Source organism: Periplaneta americana, chromosome 16, assembly GCF_040183065.1.
Source record: "Periplaneta americana isolate PAMFEO1 chromosome 16, P.americana_PAMFEO1_priV1, whole genome shotgun sequence".
Lineage (NCBI taxonomy): Eukaryota > Metazoa > Arthropoda > Insecta > Blattodea > Blattidae > Periplaneta > Periplaneta americana.
This window is the reverse complement of record NC_091132.1, coordinates 101050096-101073062: the sequence shown is the minus strand read 5'-3', so window position 1 is coordinate 101073062 and position 22967 is coordinate 101050096. Positions and strand designations below refer to the sequence as shown.

Genomic DNA, 22967 nt, shown 5'->3' with positions numbered 1-22967 from the left:
GCAAAGTGTCTATAATAGTGTCAAAATTGCAACGAAAACCGTTCTACCCAAAAATTCAAGAGATCATTGGAGAAAGTGTGGGTAATAGTAATCGCTATTGAGAGAGCGGTGGTACAATAGAACACTAAACTGCTCGAATTTTCCAGTAAATATACACCAAACTGCAGAATGCATGTGACATGGGACATTTGATTCACTACTGGCATTTAAAGAAGTGGGCGAAAGAGGTGGTACAATAGAACACTTAACACTGAACTGCTCGAATTTGTCAGCATATATACACCAAATTCCAGAATGCATGTGACATGAGACACTTGATTCACTACTTGCATTTTAAGAAGTGGGCGAAAGAAGCAGTTATCTCTATGGGTATTCCCAATTTTGAAGCCAGCAAATACTTCTTGGCCAATTCAAATGCTGCTATAAAATAACATTATACAAGATTAGTTATTAGGAGGAATGTTACTCTTGTTACTGTCGTGAGGGCCAGAGCATTGGAGTTTGTACGAGAAAATACGGACTTCATTACAGCTAATGAAATTGATGCCAATGTTATGCCCCGCTAATTTAAGGGATAAATTACGGTAGTCATACATAACAACTGTCATGAATTTCATAGCAACACGATATATATATATATACACAAGTCCTTGACGAAAAGTACGTGTCGCCAGTAAGATGACCAGCATCTGGACTCGCATTGTCAAGCTAGTGCAGACTGCAACGCAGCTTTTTCCCACCTTTATCTTCCACGCGCTAAGAGGTCGCGTGCATAATTAGATTGTTCCATAGCCCTCTCTTGTTTTAAGATCCATATTGAAACTATGCTGATAGCAGGAAAACCCATGATTTTCCTGTATGTTAAATTAACGCAAATCTAGCGTTTGCATCGAGAGTAAGACAGGCATATACGAAATACATCTCAGTAGTAGCCATGCTTTTTCCCGCGGCCCGGATAGCGTCATGACACTACTGATCTAATAAAACCGAAGATTTCTGCGGACACGCAGCCAGAGTCAGTTCAGATGAGCCTAGCTGCCGTAGGAGCGGAGAGCAGTAGAAGCCGACAAAGAGAAGCTGGAGTCATGGCAACCACGACTGCCCCCATTACCACATTCGTTTTATGTAAGTCAAAATAATTCTATTTTCTGATTGCTACTAGTGTCAGAGTAATTTACTACATAGAATATAATAAGGAAATATCAGTGCTTGAAACTCAGTGAACTGTGTATATTTCAAAGTTCTACTTTGCATGCAGCTACTTAGACATAATGGATTTTCCCGAGGTTTGCGAATGGTACTACCTCACGAGATTTTTGATGGGCAATATTATTATCAATATTCAGGAACCCAAGCCGAATGGTAACTAAGTCAACAAACGCCTTTGTAGATGAATTCTTTAAATGATTTTGCATTGTTTCCGGAGTTTGTTCGACTAACTGCACCTTATGTAACCAAACTAACGCACTGAAGTTTCCATATTATTTCATTGTTTAATCAACTGCATTCAAATATAATCAATGATTTATTTTACCATTTTGTTTTCATTTAAACTCATGTAACTGAGTAGGTATATCCTAGATTCTCTTTTATTGGTTAAGTAACGTAAAGTCAAGTAAAGTAACAAGAAATATATAACTAACTAAATCTGTTAGAGATTTGTAACTATTCTTGACATAGCTAAATGTGTAATCCATGTATCCAAGAAAGTTTTACAATATATTATAGTGTAACCAGTGAAGTGACTTATTTGATTTGATTAAGCTAATATTCTTCGAGCCTGATCCAACCTGTGATCCTGTTCTTGAGTACGCAGTACCTATTTAAGATAATAGCTCGACAATTACCATCCTAATTATCCTGACTTAAACATAACAATTTGGTGTCAGAATTTAAACATAACATAACCGTGACCGATAGCACTGACCACAACAAACTAGTGCCCAACAAACAGGCACAACACCAATATGATGTTTAATACAGATCAAAATCGATTTGAATTCAATTCAAACTGGACATTATCAATAATTGTGGAAAGTATGACTAAAGCTGGTGTGCAATGCGTTTTATATATTACCCACTCCTACACCATTCAGATGCTTATTTCAATGTCAGGATGCCTTGCAAAGAAACTTACATTTATGCTTTCAGGAGACATATGGTAAATTTGGCAAACATATTTTCATATGATGAAGGATGAGTGGAAAGGAGAAAAATTCTCTCCGGCACTGGGATTTCAACCTGGGTTTTCATCTCTAGATGCTGACACTCTATCCACTAAGCCACACCAGATTCCCATCTCGATAACGGGCCTACCCTCACACACTGCGTCATAGATGTATGACAGTGGCACAATGTCCACACATGTGCAGAGGTGCATCTCGTTATGAGTGACTAAGTGGCCGGGATCCGACGGAATAAGCAGTCTTAAATCACTAAGTGATTATTTTTCGCATATCATATATTATTACGACATTGTGTGGACATTGTGCCACTGTCATACATCTATGACACAGTGCATGAGAGTAGGCCACTAGAGGGAATCCAAGAGGTGGAACTTAAACTGAGAGAATTTGATCCGACATCGGGAATCCGGTGTGGCTTAGTGGATAGAACATCAGCAAGTAGAGCTGAAAATGCGGGTTCAAATCCCGGTGCCGGAGAGAATTTTTTTCCGTTCCACTCATCCTTCATCATATGATGATGCAGAATTTCTGCACGGAAATAGCATATGTACTTCGTAATAATAATAAAACATGTTTTCGAAACACTATAATGTAACCAACCTCAAAATATAGAATATGACTGCAGCACCAGTGATATGATGTTCACAGCTCTTGTACTGTCCTGGATGCATAAAGTACTGAAACTGGAACCAATGGGAGCATCGCCTTCTGCTGCTGGATTCATGGTCTGGTCAAACTGACACGAGTTTGTCGACCAAAGCCTTCGACAACAGGGACGAATTTGCAGACGAAGATCATACCACCTCTTACTTATATACAATCAGTTACGTACACCACAGTATCAAACTATGCTTCGCTATGTGTGGAAGGCATCTGTATATGTCACAGGACATACTTCTTATGTTTTGTAATATGTAGGATATAAATTTTGCTGTTTCTGGCACATGCAGCACTCCTAACTATGACTCCAGTGACGCCATTATCTGTTTGTGGTGCGGGATTCAACTTTGCTTGCAACACTGTCTTTTCACACCATCACCAAGATGTGGAATAAGGTACAGTATGTATACGACAATTGCCACTTTACAATGTTGTACATAATCTCTCTCATCATTTACATGTCTCTTATCTCACAGATAAATTGTGTTCGACACTTTATGGTTGCAAACATTATAGGCATGTGCTCCACTTTCACACTCCACTTTCATAAACCATGTTATAAGGCTTTCGGACGATTGCGAAATTACGCACTTCGTAGCAGTACTTTGGTCTCATGCATGATGAGATTATAGTAATGGTGAAGGCAGATGCCAGACGAGTTCCATGTGGTTCTATGCAATGATGTCACCTTGATTACAGAGCATATATGATATTTCCTGCTACATTAAATATATATAATATTGTAGCTCCTATTATAGTCAATCAAACATACTGTAATTTTTTAATTGCTACTTCAATGTCTAAAGAAAGCATAGAAAAAAATTCGAAATGAAAATCTTTTTTGAGAGTGAGAAAAAAATACTAACTTCGATGTGATCTGTTAAGAAAAGACATTTACACCTTCAAAAGTTGGTAAGCTGCAAACTTTTTTATTTTTCACTTTAGAAGGGGGTCAAAGTGAGAGAAACGTAGACAAAGAACTGAAATTTCTTTTAAAAGTGATCGCTACTCAAAATCTCTACTGGTTTCCGAGTTATGGTGAGTTAAAGGAGTGTTTTCATTTGGAGCAGGACTCACAACTCAACCTTTTGTTCCAAACAATTTGTATGGAAACTTTAACACATGAAAAACTGTTATTGTATGGATGGTATTTCAATATCGTAGAAAATTAGTCTATATACTTCAAGATGGTTTACACTTTACAATAATTAGCATGTATTTCATAGCAACTAAATAAAAAAAAAAGCTTACAAGACAATGATACAAAACATAAAAATATTAACTATAAAAAACAACACTTCGTATTGATGTGAAAGTTATAAATTGTTACAATCTAAAATGATATAGGCCTACATGGTTTAGAACAATAATTGGCGTATATTTTAAAGGAACAAGAATAAAAAATTAAGAATTATTAAAGTTTCTGATATAACATACCTAATGATAAAAGACAATCATAATCACAATGATGATGATAATGACAACAATTATAATAATTATGATAATAATGGTGAAATAATGACATAATGATAGTGATGATAATAATAATAATAATAATAATAATAATAATAATAATAATAATAACAATAATAACCATCTTTTATTATAATCATGAACTTGTGAAAGGATCTACTCAATTTCGTAATTTTCTTCTTTTTTTTTGCAAAAGTATTCACATTTCCCATTCACCATTTTATCAGTTGGGAAACAAAAATATCTTATGTCAGAGCCTCTGGTCTAGTGATGCTCAGCGGATGAATACTACTGACAGAGGAATCGACTATTAAAGATAAAGCTCTCCTCAAGTGATCTCCGGTACTACCATAGGTGGTAGAGAGAGTATACGGACCTCCGGAGGAAGCGACAATCAAAAGACGTAATTCTCAAGGACGACCAGCAACCCGATCAAACAAGAAACTGGCATGTATAAATGATGTAGTACAGTGCATGCTTGGAGAATCTTTCACAAAAAATTGTCAACATGGTACCATTGTCCGACAATACGATCAACCGCCAGATTAAAGACATGGCAAATTATATCGAAAATGAAATTTTGGAAAGAGTTTGTGCCAGTCCTTCTTTTGCGATTCAAATTTACGAATCGACTGATGTTGCCAATTTAGCAATTTTGTTACTTTTCGTCCGTTATATTAATGGGGAGCCTGTAGAAGAGGAGCTACTATTCTGCAAACCCTTAAAAGAGAGAACTAGGGGAGAAAATAATATATTTAAGTTAACCAACGAATACTTTCGCGAAAATTCAATAGACTGGCCTTGCTGTGTAGGCATTTGTTCAGATGGTGCGAAATTTATGACAGGGTGTTATGCTGGGTTTGTTGCCAAAGTGAAATCGGTAGTGCCGAACGCTTCTTGGACACATTGTTGCATTCATAGACAGGCTCTTGTTTCTAAACACATGCCCGATGAATTGAAATGTGTGCTGGACGATGCAGTGAAAATAATTAATTTTATTAAGGCTTGCCCTACAAATTCCAGCATCTTTGCAGTGCTTTGTGAGGAAATGGGAAGCATTTGTAAGTGTTTACTGTCTCACACTGAAGTTAGGTGGCTATCTTGAGGTAGAACTATTTCTAGACTGTATGAGCTTATAGACGAAGTTTACGTTTTTCTCACCAGCGCATGCTTTCACCAAGCAAATTGCATGGAAGATGAAATCTGGCTTCAGAATTTAGCTCATTTGGCAGACATTTTCTCAAAAATTAACAGTTTAAACTTATCTCTCCAGAGGTCAAAATATAAACGTATATATTGTGCAAGACCATATCGAATCATTCATTAAAAAACTTAATTTTTGGGAAACGTGTTTCAATAGCAATCAAATCGAGTGCTTTGATACCCTTCACAACTTCCTGGTGGAAAATCATCTTTCTTTGGACGAAATGTCAAGAACATGCTTAAAGAACATTTGAAGGGACTTCGAAAAACCTTCAAAGAATATTTCTCTGCTATGTCCAATAATAGCAATTGGATTCGCAATCCCTTTGAAGAGTCAACAATTTTAGAATCCACATTAAGCGTAGATGAAAAAGAGCAGCTTCTTGAAATTTCTACTGACTTTCAGTTACAGAAAAGTTATAAATCTTTGTCATTAATTGGTTTTTGGTTGAGTTTAAAGGAATTCCCAGTGTTAGCAAATAAAGCCATAACGGCTTTATTACCCTTTTCATCCACATATTTGTGTGAAGTCGTTTCTTCATATGGCTATTTAAAAAATAAATACAGAAACAGACTTTGTGCTGAAAGTGATTTGAGACTTTATTTAACTTCTGTGGTTCCTGACTTCAAAGCTCTGTGCCATGGAAAGCAGGCGCAACCTTCTCACTGAATTCCAAGAAAAAGAGGTGAGTAATTACAATGCAAACTTGTTTTATTATTGCAACTAGGCCTATACATTGTGTAACTTTTAAGTCGTAACTAGAGTAACTATAGGTTTTAACCGTTAAGGTTATTAAACCTTTTGCTTGGAATTAAATTTCATGCATGTCTACTCTACTGTAAGTATATTTAAAAGTCAGTGGTTCACCCAACTCAGATTGTTGTGGAAGGAGTTCGCAAGTCGAAAAAGGTTGGAAACCGCTGTTCTAGAGCAAAGTTAAAAAGTAGAGGTGATAATGGATATCCTTGCTTTAGCCTGCAGTGAACTGGAAAAGCATGAGACAGAAACTGAACTATACAGACTTTGCTGTAAGTTTCACTGAAACACATTTTAATTAATCGAACTAGCTTCTTGTGGATACCAAATTCAATAAGAATACCTATTATATAAAACTTCTCTCTAAACCGAGTCATATGTCTTTGAAATCTATAAATAACTGATGTACTGTGCCCTTATACTCCCATTTTTTCTCCAATATCTGACGAATACAAAAAATCTGATCAATAGTCGATTTATTACGCCTAAAACCACAACGATGGTCCTCAATAATTTCATCTATATATGGAGTTAATCTTCGCAAAAGTATAAGTATATTGGACAAAATTTTGTATGACATCAACAAAAGTGATATTCCTCGAAAGTTACTATTATTATTATTATTATTATTATTATTATTATTATTATTATTATTATTATTATGTTATGATATATTTATTAATATTGTAGTATGTCCTACTAGAACATATTCATGAATATTACGCAAAAATTTTTTCCAGAGGTAACGAAGGGCCTGAATAAATTATTTTTAAACAATGAACCTTAACATATTCATACCACAAGTTTCTTCGGTTCCATTCTGAAATTCCATTTAACATATTTTACGTTAAACTCAATCGATTAGACTAATATTGGCAGTAACTATTTGTGAATAAACGAATGTTTCCAGAACTAAAATTGTTTACATTAGCTACTGAAAAACTTTACTTTTGTTGTAGATTTCGCAATAATTGACTTTAATGATATTAATTTGATCAAACTAACAAATGATCCAAATACAAACTAACATGCTCTTCCATAAATGCTATGAATTTGAAATGTAGAAAAAAATCTGTCGGCTAAAGTAGTACTTCAAGGGGAAAAAAAAAAAGTTAGAGAATAAACAAAAAATTACTCTTATTGAAAAAATACTCGGGTTCCAACCACTACAGAATCCGAATAAAGGAATGCTCAGCGGAAAGTGTATATCTGCGCTACAGCATATACCCTATACTACCTGTGTGGCATCAATCAGAGGTAATCTGGAGGCATCCGAATGAAAGTGCGTAAACAACTGATCCAAATACAACCTAATCATGTGCAGCACTACTCTGATCCTATAATAATAATGATAATAATAATAATAATAATAATAATATTATTATAATTATTATTACATCTGTACATAGCACAATAAATTACTCATGCAGATGAAGATGCCGTTGCACAACACAACGAAACATTCAAATGTTAACACAATATTATAGCAGCAGCAGCAGCAGCAGCAGCAGCAGCAGCAGTAGTAATAATAATAATAATAATAATTACAAATGGCTTTTAAGGAACCCGGAGATTCACTGCCGCCCTCACATAAGCCTGCCATTGGTCCCTATCCTGAGCAAGATTAATCCAATCTCTACCATCATATCCCACCTCTCCCAAATCCATTTTTATATTATACTTCCATCTACGTCTCGGCCTCATCAAAGATCTTTTTCCCTCTGGCCCCCAACTAATACTCTATATGCATTTCTGGATTTGCCCTTATGTACTACATGCCCTGCCCATCTCAAACATCTGGATTTAATATTACTAATTATGTTAGAAGAGGAAGGCAGAAAACAGGAAAGACTGGAGGATGCTAGGTTTGCAGTGAAAGACCTGCCCCTGGGCAGAACACTATAAATGAATGATGTTAGGTGAAGAATACAATGCGTGCAGTTCTGCGTTGTGTAACTTTCTCCATTCATCCCTCTTAGTCCCAAATATTTTCCTAAGCACCTTATTCTCTCAAAGTGAGAGTCCAAGTTTCACAACCATACAGGAGAACCGGTAATATAACTTTTATAAATTCTAACTTTCAGCTTTTTTTGATGATGATGATGATGATGATGATGATGATGATGATGATAATAATAATAATAATAATAATGACAACAAAGATTACAATAGCGACAACTTGAAACAAAGCTCTTTATTTCACTGCCCATGCTGCTTTATGAGGTCCAACTGCTGTTTGTAACCAAAGTAACGTCATGAGCCTTGGCTCTCACCTAGATGCATGTGCAGTCCTCCACCATTACTATAATCCTTAACACAGTCCCATACTTGTCCACCCTAGAAATTTTTGTGATGATTCTCGTCAGGAGGTACAAAGTCTTCCCTTGTTAGTGAATGGCAATCAAAGTAAACTGACTTTTTGCAATTTAAACATATTCACTCACTGTTGGACAACAATAACAATATTATTTTGTAGAACTGTGTAAAGGCTATTTCATTAAAGTAAAGTTTGTATGTTCCATCTAGAATATTAGAATACTATACGTAATCAGTTAAACTGCACTATAAACTCTACAGTAAACTGTATTAAACCTCACATTTCAGATCTAAATTCATATATCTATATACCAGCCAACAGTTTCTCAATTTATATAGTTTGTGGTAATTATTTTAAAAAACAATTATTTAAAAAAAAATCAATGAAACTGTAATATTATTTTGTAACATTCCAATTAAACTGAATTTTTGTAAAATGCATAAAATGTATGATAAAGTACTAAAGGCATACCGGAAAAAGTTGCAGTTACATTATTTTATCCAACTATTATTAAAAAAAAAACACACATAAATTAAACCATTCAATATGCGCCCAAATAGGGCAAACTTTCGTTTTTTGGACTGGAAACAAAAACATAATTATTTATAATCCCAAAGGCAAGTCATTTCACTTCATTTACATATAGGAGGACCAGACGTCCTCTTTTGTCCAGATATGTCCTCCTTTTTAGGCCTCTGTCCGGGGTCTGGGTGGATTTTTAAAAATCAAGAAATGTCCTCCTTTTCGTAACTTGTATACCTGATATTTTGAAATTATACCTGATTTGAAGCCTTTCTCAAGTAATTTGCCTATAGGTGGTAGCAGCAACGAAGGAATATATTCTTTGTCAACAATCATAACTCTCTTTGTTCCTATTTCTTATTGTCGTTGCTTTCATACATGTGGCTAACTGTAAAATCATTTTATATTATTAAGTTTTGTCATAAGCAGACCTATGCTGTAATAAAATATATATTGACATAATTTTAAGTATAATATAGGCCTAAGCCTAAATCTAAATAGATATTATCTGTCCTCTTTAATAATTGAATCAGTTATTTCGAAAATGTACTATGTACTGTTCTGCGCAAACTACTTCAGTAGCATTTATTACATTAACCAAACTAAATGTCCATTTCTTATCCATTTCTAAAGAAGAAATATGTGACTTATGTTATGATTTTTAACAACAGTTTGTTATAGGAAAGAATAAAGAGCACTCTGGTTAAAAAAGTAACATGCGCGAAAATGTCACACATTATGTTTTCGAAATAATCGATTCAATTATAGTTCCCTTGACTTTGATATGTAGCTAACTGTATAATTATTTTGTAATAAAATAGATATTAATATACTTTTAAATAGTATGATATATACTTAAATCTATACTGTAAATATTTTGTAATAAAAGAGATATTGATGGAATGTAAATTACATGTATAATAAGCCTAAATCTAAATACATATTTTATGTCCTCTTTTCTCGAACAATGTCCTCCTTTTTGAAGCTTTGTGTCCTCTTCTTTATTGATGTGAATCTGGTCAGCCTATTTATATATTATATAATTTAACTAAAAACAATTTTGTTACAGAAAATCACTGAAAGTATAATGTAATAATTTCTAATATTATTCTTGTATTTAATAGGAATGTTAAATCCAGACGTTTGAGATGGGCAGGGCATGTAGCACGTATGGGCGAATCCAGAAATGCATATAGAGTGTTAGTTGGAAAGCCTGAGGGGAAAAAAACCTTTGGGGAGGCCGAGACGTAGATGGGAAGATAATATTAAAATTGATTTGATGGAGGTAGGATATGATGATAGAGACTGGATTAATCTTGCTCAGAATAGGGACCAATGGTGGGCTTATGTAAGGGTGGCAATGAACCTCCGGGTTCCCTAAAAGCCAGTAAGTAAGTATTCTTGTATTTATGAAACCTAGTAGGCCTATTCAAAAGTGATTCAATCTTACATAACAAATATGTTTGATAAAATTCTAAATAATGATATACTTATTCACTAGGGATAGTATCGTGCATTATAGGCACTAGGAGGTTCGAGTTTGTCGACTATGGCGAAGTTCGATATTCGCCAATGTTCGCTCCGCAGGAGGAGGTCTGTCATGTTCCACCTTGTTATAAAAATATTCAGTTCTCCAGTACCACCTCTTCATGCTTAAAGGCTGGTTCACAATAAACCGGGAACGAGAACCAGAATGAAAACGAGAAGCAGAGAACATGAATATGAAAATTTTTGATTCACAATAAACCAAGAACGTAGACGACTATGCATATCGATATGCATGTCAATAACGATATGTAAAGTCGATATTACGCATTCTGATGTTATTTGTGTATAATTGACCACTGGCGTTCTCTCATGAGTACAAGGCAGCCAACATAAACACAGATTAACCAACTTCGAAATTTCAACTGAAACATTTCATTAGGTACGGTACTATACATATGCACATGCATCTTTATTATCACAACCTATTTTAAGTCTACCATAACGTAAAATAATTAGAGAAGAAACATTTGTAATAGAACAAAAATGAACACAACAGTAGTTATTGAATTGAAGCATGAATATGTAATGTGTAATACAACCAATATGGTAATAAAATATGATTCACTTACGATCGGTGTTCAAAGATACAGCTATTGAAAGCCACGTATTCTCCTTCATTTTCTCATCTTTATACGAGGTTCGCCGCTTATCGTAAACGTGAGGATTTTCCTCAACACTCAATATTAGAATCTCATCAAATAAAACTTGCTCCATGATGCACAGCACAGAACAAAATAATGCATAGGTTATGTCACGGTCTTCTTGCTACAAAATATACGACAAAATAGCTTTTAGATGGCAATAGAATGAATCTAGTGGGCTGTGATCGGAAACATGAACACCAAAGTTGAAACTTGGCCAACTCTCCGTTCCCGATCCCGGGCTCCGGCAAGCTTTTCATTAATTGTGAATGCTCACATTTAAATGTACACATTTTAACAATTTTACCATTTTCGTTTCAATTCTCTTTTCCGGTTTATTGTGAACCAGCCTTAAGAATTTTAGCACAGATCTTGTGATTAATTTTTCATATAAAATAAGATGAAGTTCGTGATGCATTGGTTTCCTCTCTCATGTTCAAACATCGCAGGACACTAGTGACTATACCTGACTTGGCCTAGTGCACTGTGGTCACTTCAAAGATTCTAACAAAATTCGCAACGAAAAGTATAAATAATTGTGCATTTTAATGTCCCAACCTGCGGACAAACTCAATCCATTATCTCTTCACCTTAAGTAAGAAACAAAATTTAAGAATAAATTATGATATAATTAGAGTTTATTACTATTTTGTGTTTTTGATTTCAAATAAAGACGTATTATTTTTTCTTCATTTATCTTTTCCAACAATTATATTTCACGTACATGTTTTTTGGATAAATTTAACTCGCAGGTTGAATATCAACAAAATCTGACCACGTACGCAGACAGGTGGATGCCATGCTCACAACTGTACTTTTTATACCAGGGACGGTGAAAAGTATATATCCGTGAAATTCTCGAAATCAATTTGTGGAGAACATCCTCTTTTCATTTCATATAATGAGAAAGTAGAAGCATTGATAATTCATAACTAAATTTAAAACAAATGTGTAGCTGATGGATTTTTATGCGTGAAAAACATTTTTAATATGGCTTTGTATAGCTAATGTCTTAGATCTACAGCACGTATTGTAAATGAACCCTGTTTCTGAATCAGAGGGCTCCAGGCAAAACATGCCGCCTGTTTCTCACTCACGTCAAAATTTGGACATGATACAATGGGTCTATATGAATGACCTGTATGTGCTTGGGTCTGTTCCATCCTCCCTCCACTTGTAATTCACATATATCAGGAGGAGGAGGAAGAGGGGGATGGAGAGGGGAGAGAGATGGGGAGGGGAGGAGGGGGAGGGGGTGGTGTGAAATAGTTCCATTGTAAATAACCATAGGTCGCTCACATGACATTAGTCGACAACTACGTTAGCCACAGTACTTTGTATGTTCATACAATTGTCACAGTTTTTCAATCAACATTTCATGCATTCTGATATATCATATCTTGTTGCAGTTAAACCCACTTCTTCAAATTGATTAATACAAATAAAAAGATCTATACATATAACCTAATACAGTATATATGAACTTAATTGTGAGTATTCCAAATTAAATAACTCATTGTTTTAATTAAATAGAATTTGCATTTAAATATATTAGTAATATTTGTTCATAATAATTATATTACAGAATCGATTCCAATATTGGATGGATTGCCAAATCAATGAGATCAATACTCGCACTACAAACATTGAACTAACAGAAGTACATTGGCCTATTATGAAGTTTAAAGGTGCATACACACTTAACGAACGAACAACGAACGAATGATGAAGCGAAATTTCGTTGTTCGTTCGCTGTTTGGAGCAACGTACTGTCCGTTACTCAGGAGAAGACGAGGGGCAAGAATGTGACCTTCTTGACTATCGCTGTTGATTATTATAAACATCGCTCAGATAAGCATCCCAGTATCCAGGTTATTACTCATGCAGGAAACATGAGTAACAATACATATGGAAATTAAAGCTAAGTTGAACAGAAGGAGACCTAATGTTTCCGCTTACTACATTACAAATATTGACGCGTTGTACGTTATCTGTTCACATCCCTTCCTCTTCAGTCCGCTCTCGTCTTCTCCTGAGTCACCCACAGTACAAATCATCAACAAATGGTCAGAAAACATTCACGTTCACTGATTATCCGCAATAATGGCAGACGAAAATATAATTATAGCAAGTGCAGCCGTTGTTATTATAGGCAGTTTAATAAAAAGAAAGTTAAAAAATAAAAGGCGATGGTAGCAGACGCAACTCTACAAAAGTCGCAATCAATATAGAGGCACTGACTTGCTTCCTGATTTACGTCGAATGGAATCGGGACAGCTTCACAACTTCTGTCGCATTTCAGAAACAGACTTCGAAATATTACTGTGCAAAATAGGGCCCAAAATTTCCAAGAAAGACACAGGCTGACAAGAAGCAATACCTATTCAGGAAAGGCAACACTTCGGTATCTTGCTACAGGGGATTCATATATAAGTTTAATGATTATCAGGGTTGTTCCAGAAGTATGTACAGCTATAATGAAGGAACTGGAAGATTTTATCAAGGTACGACTGCAAGACAGGGGAAAGTTTCAATATACGGACACCTTACTGACAATAATTATCTTAAAATACTAAAAAGAGAGATTTGTCTGTGGGTGTCGAATGCGTATCATGCTTACGAAAAGGCACTTTTCAGTGCCAATATTTTGTGTGCACAAGGTTGGAGCTTTGTTTTTTTTCTGGGCATCAATTTGTCCACGACATATGCTTATATGCAAACCAAGTTGACTCATACACTTCATCACTCCCCATTCCAGATCTTTTTGTGGACTTCTGTCTTTCTCTCCGGAATGATGTCAGTAGGGACTCAGTTTTCTTTTTTGACTTCTGCTTCCTAAAATAAACAAAAAATATGTATCCACTGAAAATAAATAAACAAAAATAATTTTCAAATTTTGCACATGTTTGACTTGCCTATTTTACAGCTGAACATCTTTCCAATAGCTTCCCAAACATCATGTTTGCTTACTTTATTGTGATAAGTAGGATGCTTGGGATTCCATAAAGTTTCCTGTTCCCTATATGCATTAATAAGATTTATAACAGCATCTTCCGTCCACTCCAGTTTCAACATCCTGTTGGTGAAATTGAACTAAGCGCTGCGTTCTACTACGAACTACAAGCTAGTGGGAAATCCCGTCTACAACGAATACCAACTTCCTTTGATGTACCGACAAGCGACGGATCACTTCCGAAGGCAAACCAAACGATTGGTTTGCCTTTGCTGCGACATACACACGTTCCAATTTCAATCAGCAAATGCATTCGTTTGTCGTTCGTTTGTTGTTCGTTCGCTAAGTGTGTATGCACCTTAAGAGGAATCATATGATTTCATGTTATTTTAATGAATACAATTTTATAATTAAGAAATATAAGACCAATATTATATTTTAGTCACAATTTTATTATATATAATTTTAATATTTGTATTCATTTTAAAATTTCAGATTGTCACTTATTACCTGTTACATATTTCACAGCTAATATATAGTAAAATTGTATAAGATATTGTGTGTCAAATGCCTGATGATGCCCAATGGCGAAAATGTTCGCATTTCAATGTTATAATATACAATGATCATTTACTTTTGTAAGTGTTATTGATTTTAAACTATGATATGACATTTAGACTGAACTATAAATAAAATTAGAGTGTAAGTTTGTCAATAAGAAACTTCAAGTATGACTGACATGTGGAACATGAGTGAGAAGTGAACAGCAATTGAATCATGTTTCTGAAAGAGACTAGATCTCATTATTTCCTTTATCTTCTTTCACAATTACACAAAGACAGTAGTATTTATGCATATGGAAAATATTTATTAGCATGTTTATTGTTTCATCTTCCTTGGCGTCCCAAATTACCACTACTTTCTAACCTTCATCTGATCTGTGTTCAGTGTGTGTTTGCTCGTAGTTTTTTTTTAAGTCAGTAATAATTAGATTACAGCATGTGCGTGTTTCTTTGTTGGTTTATAGTTAAAAGTCATTCTTAGTTTTTGCAGTAATATATGGAAACAAAACCAAAGGCAAGACGATTTTCAGCTAAACTCCATTAAAAAGAATGCTACACAGTGATGAATGTACTTCAATATTCTTCAAATACAATGAATGCAAATACAGTTAAAAAATCTACCACGCTAGAGGATACTATGAAAAACAATACGACAGGAATTTCGGAAAGGTCCTTTGTGGCCTCCGCTAAGAAGAAATATAAACAAGAATGTAAGAAAAATATGTAGAAATATAAACAAGAAGGTAAGAAAAATATGCAAGATAATGATATAGAACACTGCTCATTATACCCATATAACGTTTGCAAATCTCAACATTTTATCAGAAGTAAAAGCAGGTAACTCTTCCAAATTTTTCCAATTCGACCTAACATAGATTTTTTTAAATTTATTTATTATTTTGCTAATAATTGTAACATAAAATATAATATATACAGAAAAACTTTAGCTCACCCCTGAAAGAGTAGAACTCGTGCTCAGGGGCAGATTCCTGAATTGAAATTAATAATTATACAATACAATTTGTCTTATGTCTACTATGCAATTATAGTATATAAATTTAAATTTACAATTTTTCAATTTTTATAAAATCCATACATAACTTTTTAAATTTAATACTAGAACTATTAGAATTGACAAGATTAGGATATTTAAATATAAATTTGTTATATATTCTTGGGCCTAAATTACTACTATGATTAAATACTGTAACAATGTTGCATTTTGGTTCAAACAATCTTAAAGAATTCATACCTTTTGTTTCATAACTATGAGAATACAATAAAAAATTATTTCGATTTTTATGTATGAATTTTATTAATACAATATAATAAATTTGTCTTACATTAAGTACATTAAAGTCTAGAAACAAATTTTGAGATGGAAAATCAATAGGTTTATGAAGACATATTTTAATTATTTTCTTCTGTAATAAATAAAGTGGGTTAAAATTGGATTTAAATGAGCTACCCCATCCTATAATTCCATACATAATTACCGATTGAAATAAATTTAAATATATTGTACGTAATATACTTATTGACAAGTAATTCCTCAATAAAACAAAATAATATACTAGTTTACGTAATTTATTACAAAGGTAATTAATGTGTTGGTTCCATTTTAAATGATTATCGAAAATTATGCCTAAATACTCAACTTCAGAGGTCTCTTTAATAATCGGACATTTACACTGTATAAGACAACAATCAGAATTATGTAATTTAATACTTATTATAGATGTAGGAGGTTTGTTACATTTTTCAGATAATGAGAATGGAATAATTATGGTTTTATTTTCGTTGACAGAAAGATCATTTATGTCAAACCATTTTTTTATTAATTTAAGTCCATTATTTGAATTATTATATGCATCATACCAGGTTTTTCCACCAAAAAGTAAAACTGCATAAGAATAGTGAACACCATTGTATTGTTGTAAGTCAATTTTTAATAAGTCATTCATATATATTAAAAATAGAATAGGGCCTAGAACTGTGCCTTGGGGAACACCTATATTAATAATTAAAGGTTCACTTGAATAATTGTCAATTTTTGTTATTTGAATTCTGTCGTTAACATACGATTTTATTAAGTTTAAAGCATTACCTTTGATTCCTAATAAGTCTAATTAATTAACTAATTACACGACATAGTTCTAGTATGAAAGTAGGAGCAAGAAATATGCTTTTACTGAAGATGATAACATTATTAGATGACGCCATAATATTTAAAAATTCAGACCCAGTACAAAACAATCATTTATATCTCTGTCAAAGACAGCGATGACTGAAGTTTTGCTCATGCTTTACAATCTGAAATTACACATGTCAGAATACATTATCCCAAATAAAGATAATGTAATAACGTATAAAATCTGAACAAAACGCATTCCTATGGGAAGCCAAAATATGTTCCCACAACACAACATGAAGCATTGCTCGTCTCCTGGCTTTGTCTTAAACTTGTCACAAATGAGTTTCACTTAACACATATTACAATGTAGGGATAAGGCATATACATGAAAATGTTACAATGTAAGAGCTCAGCGAAACCAAGAAATTTATATTAAAATATTTAAAGATTAAAACATACAAAAAAGTGTTGAAGAATCAGCAAACTAGACATCATAAACGGGAGATTAGCATTAAAAGCAACAAGTAACTAATATAGTTAATTGAACACCTGTCCAGAACAAGGTTGACCAGCAAATACGAAATTCTTAAAAAATGGGGAAAAACACATTGTACTGAACATACCTTAAATTTCTTAGAGCAAGGTTGACAATCAGACTTTTCTCCTCATTTTAATACGAGTACAAGCATTACACATAGCGCATCAGCATCATTAACAAACATTATTCACGAAAAAGTCAACTTATGAGAAATGAGGGTTACAACCTTGTTCTGGTCGGCTATTCAATTGTAGACACTATAAAAATCATGATTATGATAATGTTAGTAAGATATATACTTTCTGATACACTGAAAATTATTTTCAAGTAACAAGATTAACTACTACTACTAATTCCATAATTTGGGATATCTGGCCGACATCTACGGCTGACCACTAGGATCCAGAATACAAAGCAGAGGTTAAATTAAAAATAAGATACAATATGATTTGCGGAGAGAATACAGAACAATGATAAATTTAAAAACAAAGTACAATTTGATTTCGGAGAAACTTGAGATGAAGATTCTTAAATGCAATTATAGATCCTCTACTTTTTGGCTGTATTAACGCAAAGTTATCACAAAAAAATACAGACTCTATTTCGGCGTTAGAACACATATTCTTTGAAATTTTAGGCTAAATTAAAAAAAATAAACAGGGGATTTAAGAAAATCCTAATGTTTGTGTGAAACGTCTATACTCGAATTGAAGCAATAAAATATAATACCAGTATATACTTTTTTAACACTGTAGTGTAAGGTAACTTGTTTGATATTCATGTACAAATATGTAGCCCATAAACTCCATAATGTAGAATTTCTCGTATCCGGCAACTGTGGGACAAAGCCAGTGCTGGATAATTGGAAAATACGTTTATAGGTTATGTAAAGACACACTGTACTGCACAAATATTTTTTCCATGTTGAAATTTAGTAATTTTCATATAGATAATTATAAATAATGTTTTGAAATATGTACAATGTTCATTTTAGTACTGAATATGCTAATGTACATTCCTCAATTCATAATTATTGTAATACAGCAATACATAATAGCGTAAAAAGTACTAAAAGTTTTCGTAACCTTATGACAATTTTAAATGGTGGTCATGTGACTCATGTGACGTGAAGAGCAGTGTAGCCAATGTCGCAACTATAAAGACTGAAGTAACGCTCGATGATTTGAGTGTAAGAACATTTTGCTTGCATTTCACAGAATCCATTGTGCAACAGCAGCACTTAGCGATAATAGCCATGATACTATCCATCACTCGAATGAAATTTTTTCGCGCTGTAGAAACAGAGAATTACACAGTTTCGTATTTAGACTCATCCAACACCCCTTCAAAATGGGCGAGTTCAAGTGTTAAATTGAAAGACGTCTCTGCGGATTGTTTGCAAGGTCCAAGTGACAGATACTGCTGCTACCCTCAACTCCAGGGACATAATGGGTTTTTTTGTCTTTTCACGCGTGAACAATGTAAAGAGTGAACACAATATGTGGCATGTGCGATCTACGAAAACCACTTACATCTTCGTCAGACACTTCTCTTTCACATGAATGACTACTTTTTTTTTTTGCCAAGCCAAAAGTGCTGTTGTTTTTGTATTATCGGTTATTTGAGTGCTGGATACAAGGAATTTTACTGCATTCCCTTCACTGATTAGAACACCTAAATAGAAAACGGAGCAAGATGTAGCATGAGGAAAACACGAGGCACTAAGTTCTGTTTTCGTGGTACCAACAAGTGATGTCAGAATGAACTTTTAATGTCAAAAAATTACCATTTTTCTCTCTTGCAACTCGAACATAGACTTAAATTATGTTTTATTTAATGATGCTCACAACTGCCGGGGTTATATCAGCGTCGCCAGTATGCTGCAATTTTTTCCCACAGGAGTTCTTTTACATGTCAGTAAATCTACTGACAGAAGCCTGTCGCATTTAAGAATGCTTAAATGTCATTCACCTAAGCCAGAATAAAACCTGTGACCTCAGGCACAGAAGGCGAACACTCTATTGACTGCGCCACCCAGACCAACAACTTTTAGATACAAAAAAAAATAGCGGCTTTGATGCTCATATAAAATCTCTACTCTTCACATTTGTTGCTATAAACTTCTGTATTACAGTTCAAAAATTCATATAATGACAACCTTGAAACTTCGTCCCTGAAATTATAGTAGAATTAATGTTTCTTTCGACTTGAGACAGCTCACTAGTTACATAGCTTATGGGCCTGCAGTCATGGCATCATTACCAGCTTGCTGCTACTGCTAGGAGCCAGTCAGTCAAGTGCGATATATTCGATAATGTGGCAGCATTGCCCGCAAAGTTGGGCAAAGAGAACAGGGGGCATCAAACAGTGATTGACTACTTCCAAGGTTAACCATGGTTGGCATGACAACTTGTAAACCCGTGGTCAGCAACCACAAGCCACATGGCTAGTTTGTTGCAAGAAGTTTAAAGTAACGTTAATTCTACTATAAGTTATATTTGTGGAAAATGTTTATAGTCTAATACAGTAGACACCCATCATCATAGTCACAGTCTCAGTCATAGTCATCATCGCCATCACCACCATCATTATTTTGGATTCATGACAAGTTACAGTCCCTCTCCGTGTCTTTTGCAATCTTCCCGAAGACTGTGGCGCTTGAGGAAAGTAACAATTTGTCATGGTGTTGAAGAACTGCTCATGTAATTCACATGATGAAGCCAGATATTTGTCTATACTGCTTTAAATGTTCAGCTATTGCAATACTTTGGAGCTCATGTGAAATTTCGTGATTTCCAAATAACTGTTGAATGTTGTAACAAAAAACTACTCTAGGACAATATACTAGTTCTTAATACTATATTACCACTTCAGTGAGCCAAACAATATTTTCTATTAAGGTATAGAAGGTAGAATATCTTTATTCTACATTATAATGATGCCCAAAGTGACAAATGTTGGCACAGAGGAAATATGCCTATAAATTGAAAAGTATGACCAATATTTATCTTCATATTAACAGATATTTGAGCCTTCACATGATTTATCATTTTGTACATTTTATCCAATATGAACAATATATTTAAAGATATAACTTTCAAAGTACTGCCACATTATGTACCATGCAAGAAATGTGTTCTGATATATGATTTGGAGTAAAGCTGTGTAACAAAACGCAACTCATGCTTGAAGAAATTACGTTTAAAAATACATTCACATGTATTTTTAATTTATTTTAAATGCAAATATTTACAAATTAAATTAAAGTAAGAAATCATGCACATATACAAGAATATATATAACCTGTACAACTCCATATTCTGATATCCAAAACCTCTACATTAACAGTTAACCACATAACTGAAGTCACTCACCGTCCAGAAGTTCTTCCACTGCTGTACGAACTCCCTTGTCAAAAGCTCGAGCATCTGCAGCTGTCTGGAACGTCAGACCAAATTTCTTGTCTCCTGTTTTCCAGTGATGGAATGTGGGCATCACCTTATTGTATTCAAAGTCTTTTTTTATTGTACAACTCAACACAACCTGAAAATATGTTTTAAATTATTATAATAAATAATCACTAGACACAACTAAAAATGTTAACAAAGGATAAGAAAGAGTAATTTAAATAAACTGAGTTATACCTATTAATTTGAGAAAAATTCGTTCTGGCACCGGGAATCGAACCCGGGACCTCTCAGCTCTGCGCGCTGAGCGCTCTTTCCAACTGAGCTATTCCGGGACACGATCCACAGTGTCAGCCGAACTCTCCTCACATCGTCAATGGCCTACTACCTGCATTTTAGACATATAAGTCATATATGCAAAAGCGCATATTTAAATGATTTTATGGCCATATTCAACAACAGTTTCTGAATACTATTAACATTGATATATACTTGAGTAGCTTAATATCAAAGACGGACATCTGTCATCTCCATAATTTTGATCTAGAGGCAATTTTTTAATTCACAGTGTTCTTTGTAATATTTAACACAAGTTATTTTATAAATATAGTGCTAGAGTTTGCATATGGTTTCACTATAACTGGAAAGAGTATGAAAAATTGTATAAAAAACCACAGCTATCTAAATTTCGATTGAGGTCAGATGTCCATCTTTGATATTAAGCTACTCACTTATATTCATGATTGAATAATCAAGACTACTATTTAGTAGTCAACATGTTTATACCTTTTAATTTGAGAAAAATTGTTCCGGCAGCACCAGGAATCGAACCCGGGACCTCTCAGCTCTGCGTGCTGAGTGCTCTTTCCAACTGAGATATGTCGGGACACAATCCACGGTGCCGGCCAAACTCTCCTCATATCATCAATGGCCTACTACCTGCATTTTAGACATATAAAAATTCGTTCCGGCACCAGGAATCGAACCCGGGACCATATGGCCATAAAGTAATATATGCACTCCTGCATATATGACTTATATGTCTAAAATGCTGGTAGCAGGCCACTGACGATGTAATGAAGAGAGTTCAGCCAGCACCGTGGATCATGTCCAGGCATACCTCAGTCGGAAAGAGCACTCAGCGCACAGAGCTGAGAAGTCCCGGGTTCGATTCCCAGTGACGGAATGAATTTTTCTCATATTAATAGGTATATACATGTTGACTACTAAATAGTAGTCTTGATTATTCAATCATGATTATAAGTATAAACTGAGTTATGTCCTCAACACATCAGTTTTTACAGAGCATTAGAAAAATCTCTGCAAAATAAGTTGGCTGTGGTGACATAAGTTGATAATTCCATCCCAATGTCACAAGGACAGTTCTAATGAAAGGACTGAAGATTACTCAGAATCATTGTAAAAGAGGGAATTTTGACAAGTAAAATACTACACGTGATTATATTTTTATCCAGTATGCTGACAGTACTGTAGAAGCACATGATTAGCAGGGATTCTTTTTTTTTAAGATGGTGATAACTATTCTCATAGCGAAACAAAAATGCTGTGAAAATTCCCAAAATGTTCACTACGTGATACTATGATCTAATATAAAAATTTCGAAAAAGTTTAAAAATCGCATTAACACAACATATTGAACAAAACTTTTTTTCTTCACAGATGAAAGTTGCAATAATTCTCCTGGCCAAGCAAGTTTTTACAAAATGTGTATTTAGTGACAAGAAAATCAATGCAATCAAAGAAACCAAGTTACATACAGAAAATGTAGGAGTATGGATAACATCACGAATGAGACTTACTGGACCAATTCTTTCACCAGAACAATTTATTCAGAAGTGTACAGAGAGATATTAATTTATTATGCAGTTTAACAAAACTTGGGAATGAACGTGCTTTTCTTCTCCAGGACAAGGTCATAATATTCTATAAATCCAATAGTCCACTGCAACTACTGGGTGAAATTGAATCATTTCACAGAGCAATCATGGTTCCACAGTCTGACACATCCTGGTTAATTTTTCCTCAAAAACAAATGACGACCTCA

The 22967-nt window shown here is 34.2% G+C and overlaps 1 protein-coding gene across 5 annotated transcripts in view; it reads right to left on the bottom strand.

The window, feature by feature from the left end:
• Spred (Sprouty-related protein with EVH-1 domain) overlaps nucleotides 1-22967 on the bottom strand; it is a 202054-nt gene that overhangs the window by 124878 nt on the left and 54209 nt on the right. For all 5 annotated transcript variants that reach the window (XR_011329725.1, XM_069812587.1, XM_069812588.1 and 2 more), the window contains exon 3: nucleotides 20870-21038. Coding sequence is in view for 4 of the 5 variants with exons in the window: in XM_069812587.1 (XP_069668688.1) it covers nucleotides 20870-21038 (169 nt within the window). In the remaining variant the exon portion in view is untranslated. The remainder of the gene's footprint in view (nucleotides 1-20869; nucleotides 21039-22967) is intronic.